The following is a 10492-nucleotide window of genomic DNA, read 5'->3' on the forward strand; positions in this document are numbered from 1 at the left end:
AGGAGGTTTCAAAAATGTCGTTGACATATAAGGTGAAAAGGACCGGTCCAAGTACTGAGCCCTGGGGCACACCACAGGTCACCGGGTGAGGAGAGGACAAGGTGTCTGAGATCGCAACCATTTGTTGGCGTCCAGTGAGGTAACTTTTCATGAGCTCAAGTTGTGGGCCCCGAAGTCCGTAACGCGCCAATTTTGAGATGAGAATTTTATGATCTACGCAGTCAAACGCTTTTTTTAGGTCGAGAAAAATGCTACATCCCAACATCCATCCTCAAGATTACCGGACCACGACTGACCTATCGATCTCGCTTCCCCTGACATGCCGCCCTATTTCTTGTCACTTCCTTTTTCTATACTATCTTCTTTACTTTCATTCAGTGTGCATGCCTCCTCTTTACATCACCTAGGCCAGTGGTTCTTAACCTTGCCTCCAGCGCCCCCCAAGGGGCGCTGGCGATTTTGAAGGGGGCGGAAACGCTCAGGGGGCAAAATGGGGGGCGCTGGGCTCAGAGGGGCGGTATGGGGGGCGCTGGAGAAAAATGGCTTCGCAGTAGATTATGTGGTGGTAGGACAAAGGACATATCCTTAGTGAGTATTCAGAGCAAATTAACACCGAAAACTTCGTTAGCCTACAACAGACATATAGGTTTAATTGTCCATGGGCGCCTAAATGACTGGCACCGAATGTTCCTGTCTTGGCAATCTGAACCCCAGAAGAGGAATTCCACCTGGCGGGGAAACATTATATGCCAGTGAAGAAATACCAATTTGAAATCGTGTGCGTCTTTTAGTTTAGTACGATTGGGCGACAGGGATATCTAAAACTAGATATTCCTGTTGGGCGATATCCCTGTTTGGCGATATCCCTGTTGGGCGATTCTATATGTTTTGATATAGCAGACAGTAGGTCACGAAATAACATCATGCAACGAAGTCATACCAACGGGTTCGCCCGCCCGAATATGTTTAATTATTAGTTACGGGCCCTACAGTTTCGAAGACACCTCACAATGTTCGCTCTACGTTTTGATGAGTCTGCGCACACTCAACAACTCACTGCGCAGACCCTAGGACAACAGTGCGTAACGACTAAAAAAGGTCATAACTTCGGATTTGTTGTGCGCAACGTAGATTTTCTGTGCGCAGAGACCGTGTCAGCACTGTGCACGTGCGCAGCTTAGAGGGAACATTGCACCCCACTCAACTCTACCGGTAAATCTGGTAACGTGAGCAGAGAGGACAAGGAATTGATAGCAATATATATGCAATTCCCGATCTTACTGACCGATTTTATCATGAATTATCGAAAGTTTTCGCGCTTCGCACTGGCTCGCTAAACAGTACAGCTGATTTCGTGGCAAAAGCGAACAACGTGATGGGGGGGCAGTCGGTTTATCACCCTATGGGAGCCCAAGAGCCAAATTTTTTCGGCGGGCCTGACGAAGTGCCGTTTCGTTCCTGCCAACGGGTATACGCCCGAAGATGTATAATTATTATTGAGGGGTCCTACCTTTTAAATCACACATCACTCAGCTCTACCGGTAAATCTGTTTACGTGAGAAGAGAGAGCATAAAATTAATATCAATATACATGCAATTCCCGATTTATTGACCAATTCAATCATTAATTATTAAAACATTTCGCGCTTCGCGCGTCTAGATGAGCATAGCTGGTTCAGTAAATGGACAGTGGACACCCAATGTAGATGACTAGTATCAGCAAATAGCGGACAGCAGAATGAGGGTCTGGGGGCGAAGCCCCTCAGAAGTTTGGTTTATCACCCGATGGGGGCCCAAGACCAACGTTTTTTGGGGGTGGCTGACGAAGTGCTGTTACGTCCCTGGTAACGAATTAATTGTACCTACGGGCCCGCCCGAATATGTTTAATTATTAATTACGTGCCCTTTATTTTCCCATACAACAGCTCACTCAGCGCTACTGGTAAATCTGATTTCGTGGGCTGAGAGGATGAAAAATTTATAGCGGCTTATTTATGTAACTACCACCTATTCATTCATGCATTATAGAAAATTTTGGTACCTAGGGCGACCAGGCCACACAAACTTTGCTGACCATGGAAATCGCGCTACGGGGTTCTTGTGGGCAAAGCCCTCAGAAGCAATCGTTTTTAGGGGGTTGGCGAAGTGCTGTTACGGCCCTCCCTCTTACTCATTGTCTTTATTACATTTCTTACAATATGAGGTTGGGGGGCGCTGGAGCACGATAATTTTTGAAAGGGGGCGCTGGAGGAAAAAAGGTTAAGAACCACTGACCTAGGCCAAGGTGGCAGAGATGAGCGGATTTGATATTTCTATGTCCTAATCCAATCCAAATCCGAAGCTTCAAATCCAAATCCATGTCCTAATCCAGAAACTTTGTATATTCCAATCCTAATCCTGATCCTAATCCGACATAAATTTGGAATTCCTCGTAAAATCCCACATCTAATGGTCATCTAATGCCTATATTTATGTAAAAAGAAATAAAACGCATAACGAGCGCCAAAGTACATGAACTAACTGGTAAGACGAAAAATCTCTTCGCTATTCTCCACAGGACATCGATCTCCCAGAAAATCGGTAAATCCAATCCAAATCCTAATCCGTTCAGAAAAAAACTTCAATCCTAATCCAATCCAAATCCGTCAAAATTTCACAAATCCTGCTTTTTTAAATCCTAATCCTAATCCATGCTCATCTCTGCAAGGTGGCAGAGATGAGCATGGACTAGGATTAGGTTTTGAAAAAACAGAATTTGTGAAATTTTGTCGGATTTGGATTAGACATTTTTTCAGAAAGGATTAGGATTTGGATTGGATTTACCTATTTTCTGGGAGATTGAAATGTCGTGTGGCGAATGGCGACAAACCTTATTCAGATCAGTTCTTAATGTACTTATGATTACTAAGTTATCTTGAATCAAGTGAATCGTTGGTTGTGAAAGAAAATTTTCGAATCCCTCCATTGCATAAATTAGTATTTTTTCTGAATTTCCAGTTGGAATCGGATTAGGATTGGACATGGACTTGAATATGAAAAAGTTATGGATTAGGATTTGGATTTGAAGGTTCGGATTTGGATTGGATTAGGACATAGAAATTTCAAATCCGCTCATCTCTGCAAGGTGGGTGTCCGATTCCATAGACAACTCCTAGTCGCTTCGACATCTTCCTTTCTTTTCATTGTATCGCATTTTTTGTGGTGTATTGAACTGATAAAATTGCTAATAAACCAATAAAAACAAAAAAAATTCACGAATCCGGTATTTTCAAATCCTAACCTTAATCCATGCACATTGCTCTGCTCATCTCTGCAGAGCGGTAGATATAAACCAGAGCCACTGAACTATGACATAAACATAATTTGGAAATGGAAATTGAAATCGCAAGTTGATGGATTCGGACGTATATTTTTGGAGAATTACTTGTTTTATTTCTCTTGAGGGAATTTGAGTGGGGTGGGGTCCGCAGACCTAGGAAACGGGATACCGGTAGGTGGTATCCATCTGTCAACATACATTTCGGGTATCGAAGTCCCTTCGTTTTGATCCGATCAAAATTTCAATAAATGGTTGATGTTGATGGAATGGGACTGATACAGTAATACGTGTTCAACTGAAGCTCATATTTCTCTTAGCAGGTTTGTGCGTGAATCTATGTTGTTAGGCAGATTGAGATTGTTTTGAACAAATTTTGTGGATCAGTCAACTTCACTACAGAAAAAAATGGACAAATTTGGTCTCAAATGTAAGACATGAGTATGATTTGGTCTCATTTTCAGCAATTTCAGTCTTGCTAATAAAGTGAGCTCTCAAAATTGAGACCGATTCAGCTTTTCAAGACCATACAAAATTGTCACAATCATTCGGTCTTGGAAAACAGACCAATAAAGCGCATCTTATACGACATATTGTGCTTATTCAGACTATGACTGATTCATCCAATTTTTTGGTCTTGTTTTTAAGACGGATTTCGCTGGTCAAGAAACAACATGGTTTGTGGTCTTAAAAATGAGACTGGAATGTTGACATGGGCCAAGAGCATAAGACATAACTAACTTTTTGAGACAGTTTTTGATGTGTCAGTATTTTTGGTCTTGTTTTTAAGACAGATTTCGTTAATCAAGAAACGACATTGCTTGTGGTCTTAAAAATGAGACCAGAAAGTTGACATGGGCCAAGAGCATAAGACATAACTAGCTTTTTGTGACAGTTTTTGATGTGTCAGTATTTTTGTTCTTGTTTTTAAGACGACTTTCGTTGATCAAGAAACAACATGGTTTGTGGTCTTAAAAATGAGACCGGAAAGTTGACATGGGCCAAGAGCATAAAATTAGACAAATTTGGTCTCAAATCGATTTTTTAGAAAAAGAAGTCTCAAAACCAATTAGTCTTACCAAGTACATTCTGTCTCAAATCGTTTTTTTAGCAAAAAAGTCTTAAAGACCAATTAGTGTTACCAAGTACTTTCCGTCTCAAAAGTAAGACCCAACTTGATCGATAATAGAAGCACTGCTTTGGGAGCATCCTTTTCAATGTTAGGTTTTGAGTGAAGGGGGAGAGTGAGAGAGACCATGGGACAATACTTTGCTAAGGACTTTACGTACACACATATCTTATTGAGATAATTTTTGATGCTTCAGTTTTTTTGGTCTTGTTTTTAAGACGAATTGCGCAGTATTTTTGGTCTCATTTTACGTACTCACCATAAGTGCTATTTTCGACTCAGACAACCATATATATATTGATCTGAATAGTACATGTGAGTAGCAAGTGGCATGTACCTTGATAACTATAGTGAATATCTTGTAAACTCCTTAGTACAGTATTATCCTAACACTGCAAATTCTGGTCTCTCTCATGCTTCCCCTTTGCTCAGACCCTAACATTGAAAAGGATGCCCCCGAAGCACTTCTACTATTTTCGATAAATTTGTGTCTTACTTTTGAGACATAAAGTACTTGGTAACACTAATTGGTCTTTAAGACTTTTTTTTGTAAAAACTCGATTTGAGACAGAATGTACTTGGTAAGACTAATTGGTCTTACAAACATCGTTTTTGTAAAAAATTGATTTGAGACATTGAGACCAAATTTGTCTAATTTTATTTTAGAATGAATTTGCGAAAAAACAAATAATTGGAACTTGAATTTGATATTGATGCAATTCATTTTTCAGTGATTTGTGCTCAAAGCTGACGTGTGTTGAACACAGTTTTGTTATATATAATATAGATACAGGATTTGAAAGTTTTGTTGGTTCCTGATTGCTGGGTTCTCCGGATCCTGAAGTAAACACACGAATCAATACCGGTAAACTTTCAATTTCTGATATCACTCAATTTATGCACCGGCGTTTACCTGATCCTGACATTGCGTCAAGATGGCTCACCATAGCAACTGCACATCCCGTGATATCACCAACGTTGTGACATCATTAGTCACAGACGCAAGTTATATTGTATCATCCACTCCGATCAAATACACCAAGCCTGTACCAATTACTCCAATGCCAAAGTATGACGAATTGGATACGCCGGAAATTCAACGACTCGCTTCCAAGTACGGCATGAAAAGGAAATTAGGGAAGACGCGATTAAAAACAAAATTAATGGAAGTGTATTTATATAATCATCAAGTACATTCCCCATCCAAACCGTCACCGTGTGAGAAAAACGATTTACATCAACAATCAATATCCATGAAGTCAAAATCTGACGGTGAAATCGGGGATGGGAATACCAGTGATCTTGTTAATGATTCGCTGTGTTTTGATAGAACGCCTACGCTGGGTAATGATTCAATGCATGGATGTGAGTTCAACAAGTTGAATCCTGTAAGATCTGCAAAGTATTTTGTCAAAGACAGTGGTAGTTTTACTGAAGAAAAGGATGGAATACCAGGGTTACACTCAACCTTCAATAAATATCAAGCTACCACTCATCCCAATCAGGAAAGGGTTTTACCACCTTCTACGAATTTGACCAAGTTACAAACAACAGAAGTTGAAGAAAAATGCCTAAATATTCCAACAATTTCATTGCTGGACTCCTCCACGGATAGCAACACTAGCGTGATAAGTCTCTGCGCAGACGGGACCAAATCAAGTATTGCCAACCCTGGAATCATTTTAAATAATAATGGCCAAATTGACGTGCCAGAGCATACGGGGAACGAAGAATGTATTGATCTGACCTGTTTTGAGTCGTATAACGAACGTTCTGTATCGGACATATTCAATGTATCGGTCGTAGATGGCATTAATGCAGATCCTGTTGCTGACAAGTTGAATATAAATGATGGAAAGGCAGAAAGTTTGGATGTGCAGCGTGCTGACTCTTTGCATGATGGTAAGATAATATTATTTGTGTCTTTATGCATTCTCCCTATGTGCCTAAATTAGTGGTTCTCAATGGCGAGTTTCCGGTCGGGTTCACGAAATATAGGCTTTTTATTAGAATTTTATATCTCGATTCCTGAATGCCAGAAGATGGACGCTTGTCCATTAATTACAGAGATAAAACATCAAATTTGATAATTATTTATGAGTTTGGGACGTACTTTGAGCGTACGTCACAATGGTGCAAATGTTGTACGAAATTGTTTAAAAGTAGCCTAAAACTCGCTTCGAGCTGACAAGTTATATGTGAAAACTATAGTAACTTTAAACGAACTTCAGTAAATTCCGGCAGTGCAATTAAGACTTAAGTATAAAAGAGGCTATATAGCAAAGCGAAGTCGCACTTCCGAACAATCACAATCAAATTAATGATCTTTAACTATTGCTGGACTTAACGAGCTTCGACTTGAAGAAACTTCAATTAAACTACATACAAATATCTAATGCCGAAATAGCATCAATATAACAAGTTTGCAATATTACGTTGAGTTTCATATATTGTCATTAAATTTAGGGGTAATTTCGATTACCTCAAATATGGGCACTACTGGCCTCGGTAGGCTAATCAAGCACTTGAAGCTAAGTTGGACTGCCTCCCTCTATATTTGTGAAATATTTTATCAATTACGTTTATTTCTTTGATTTCACACGCTGTTAACACCATGTGATATGGACAATGTCGTTGTTTCAAACCAGATTTGGGCGTTTCAGGTCACACCCATATGTGAAGTCTCATAACAAAGACATCAAACAACTCAAGCTGGTACCATTCATATAACCACTGAAAATAGTACGGTAATTGACCAGAACCACTAGTATTGCTGTAAAAATATCTTCAGTTTCTAGCTTTTTTATAATGCCACACATTCGAAAATAATTCGAAAACCTTCTGGTCGTGTCCCCTGCCCCCAATTTTTATCACTGACTTCAGCTTGCAAAATTGACAAATATTCATAGGAATTGGTTAGGGGAGAGGATGAGACTACAAACTTATAGATTACTGGATTGAAGTGCAATCGTGAATTATTGGAGAAGGATTGTTCTAATTTGCTATTTTAATTGTAATTTTGATGATTCCATCCAAATCTCAGCACATTAGTGGATTCTGATATTTAACCAATCTCATGCAATTTGATTTACAGGTATTTTTGAAGTAGGCTACTTCATTTGAACCATCGTTAACCAGTCAGGCAATGAATTATTGCTGAATCATACTTCAGACCAATAGTGAGCAAAAGTCTGAGTCATCACATTCCTATCTACTTCTTGAATGATTTTCGTACCAGCTGAATCTAAATTCTACTTCAAGGAGTTTAGCACATTAGAAAAGCTCCAAATCCACTTCTAATTTAGTATATAAGGCCTATTTATGAAGCAATCCTAACCCCAGAGACGTCGCAAAATTCGTGCTGCCTATATCAGGCCCAGACTTGACTACTAGAAAGTAGAAACTAGAAAATTTTCAACTGTTTCAAATTTGATTAGAATTACATTAGACTAGAATTATATAGTTGTCAAAGTCTGATCAAGCCAACCACGCCGTTGTCGTTTGTAAAATCACAGCCGGACACCAGAATCTTTACCAATCGTAATATGGACTGTCATTCATCTACTTAGGGAGCAGCGAGGACCGTCTCGACGAAGATAACTCCGATGAGATGTACGCGGAAAGAGAGAAGTTCCACCAATCCGTATTCGGATCCTTTCGACAAGACTCCAGCTCGGCCGAGGAAAGCGGGGAAGAATGTGTGTCTTTGCTTCAGAGAATCATGAGGAAAAAAAGTCAATGCGACGCCGTGAGTCAGTCTGAAGCTGCTGTCTCGGTTGAGCTATCAGGCAAACCGCAATTATGCTCTGTTGACAAAGTCCAATGCGACACGCCCAGTCCTCCTAAAAAAGCGCGCAAAGCGCAACGCGTAAGTACCTGCGCACCAGAAAAGCCGAAGAAATCGAAATTGAGTAAGGAAAACTTGGAAATTGAAATGTGCAATGCGATCAGGGCCGATCGCGAACTTCACACTCGCATCTTGCTGTACACGCCGATATACTTGAGCCAGTTCAAGTTATTGATGAAAGAGCGCAGCATCCAAGTCAGCGTGGATGACTTACGTGATTTTTTAGATAGCAAAGGCATCACGTTTTCAACTGCCGACGAAAATCGCCATAACGGACCCCGAGTCGTCAGAAAAAAATCGCGCACGAAAAATAAACAATAGCTGACCGCACGTAATCGAATGTGCGACTGGCTACTTTCCATCATTATGATCTCGCTATGCAACTTATTTTGCACGTTTCGTTTTTATGGTGTCATTTCTTTAGGGATTCTACTAACAAAGGATCTCGTGTGAAATATGTACCATGTGTATTATACCTATTGATATGTATGTGCTGACTGTCATTTTATTTGTTACAAACACGTTTGTCTCGCGCTTTCGCTGAATTTTGCAGGTTATCGGTACAGAAGAAGCTTTATGTGGCAGTAAAGAGCTATTTTTTATGTCTACTGTCAGACTTCCAGGAGGTATTGTGTGCACTCAAATAACCAAATAGATTGTCGGTGACATCCGGCACATCACCCAGGTCAAGTTGATAAAGTTAAAGTTAAAAGAAAATACTACCATAGTTAACTCGACCTCGGATTCAGGTTTGTACAAAAAAAGATCTATGAGCAATTGGCACAATCAGTGCTTTTCTTTACACTGGTCGTCACTATCAATGCTGGGGCGTCATGTTACACCAACAGAAAATCATTGCTAAACAATGTTCTAGAAACGTGTATTAGAGAGCAGTTCTAAGGGTTGGATAGAGGGATTTTAGGTTGTGGGGAATGAAGACTCGGAAAAAATCAGAAGTGAGGAATGAAGAAAAACAATATTGAGAACAGAGTTGGATCAATTGTAATTGAGCTGAATGTAATGATTACATTTTTTCGTGTAATTGTAATAGAAGCATTTCTATTTTTTGTAATTGTAATTTGATCAAAATTTTGCTCAATTACATTTTCATGGAAACCTGACAATCACAACATAAAATAATCAATTATTCAAGTGAGAATCATGTACGAACCAGGATGACGATGAGGGACCTTAAGGCCTTAGTAAAGTGGTAAACAGTCACCACATGTAATAATTAGCCTATTTACATCAACGTTCTATGCGTGCTGCGTTATAACTAGATAATTCAGTCACGCTAAACTGTTTCCCATACTTCAGTAGCAACAGAAAACTTTGTGAATTACAATATAGGCTAAACCAGTGGTTCTCAAACTGGGGTCGTGCCCCCTTGGGCGGCGTGAAAGCATCTGAGCGGGGCGCGACGCTCCAGTGAACTGGAATCTTTTCCGCGCTTGCCCCGATTCACCTCCGTTTTATGGTTATTGCTCGGTGCAGCACCGTAACTGCCGCACCCCAAACCCCCCAATTGGGGGGGGGCCGAGCTCGAAGGGGGCTCAAAATTATTTCGTGAATTAGCATAAATCATAGAGTATTTTTTCAAAATTAATGCAATTTTTTCAAAATTTTGAGCCATTACCGCGCCACGACCCACCAAGACATACGATCAAGTTTTAGGCCATATAACATGCGACTCCATGAAGTGTGCCAGAACGATCGGCAGCGAGAAAACCTTGGCCGATAAGGTCTATGCCCTTACGCTAACCGAAGACTTCGTTATATATACAAAATACATATAGGTTTAATTGTCCATAGGCGCCTAAATGACTGGCGCCCAATGTTCCTGTCTTTGCAATCTGAACCTCACAAGACAAATACCATCCCGCTGGGAAAAATTTTATGCCAGTGAAGAAATACCAATTTGAAATCGTGTGCGTCTCTTAGTTTAGAAGCCTACGTTTGGGCGATTCTATATTTTTTTATATAGCAGACTGGAAGTCACGAAATAACATCATGTAACGAAGTCATATCAACAGGTCCGCCCGCCCGAAGATGTTTAATTATTATTTACGGGCACTCGCGTTTTCAAGACACTTCACTCAGCTCTACCGGTAAATCTAATTACGTGAGTAGAGAGGACAATAAATTGATAGCGTAATATATATGCAATCGCCGATCTGATTGACCGATTTTATCATAAATT

At 40.1% G+C, this 10492-nt stretch overlaps 1 protein-coding gene across 1 annotated transcript; it reads left to right on the top strand.

The window, feature by feature from the left end:
• Nucleotides 1-3368: 3368 nt before the first annotated feature.
• On the top strand, nucleotides 3369-8881 carry LOC145451166 (uncharacterized). Its single transcript, XM_080329664.1, has 2 exons — nucleotides 3369-6347; nucleotides 8015-8881. The coding sequence occupies exons 1-2, from the start codon at nucleotides 5381-5383 to the stop codon at nucleotides 8611-8613; spliced, it is 1566 nt and encodes a 521-aa protein (XP_080185790.1). The 5' UTR covers nucleotides 3369-5380; the 3' UTR covers nucleotides 8614-8881.
• Nucleotides 8882-10492: the final 1611 nt, after the last annotated feature.

This window comes from Botryllus schlosseri, chromosome 11 (assembly GCF_051294905.1).
Source record: "Botryllus schlosseri isolate E-star chromosome 11, Bs_hap1, whole genome shotgun sequence".
Taxonomy (NCBI): Eukaryota; Metazoa; Chordata; class Ascidiacea; order Stolidobranchia; family Styelidae; genus Botryllus; species Botryllus schlosseri.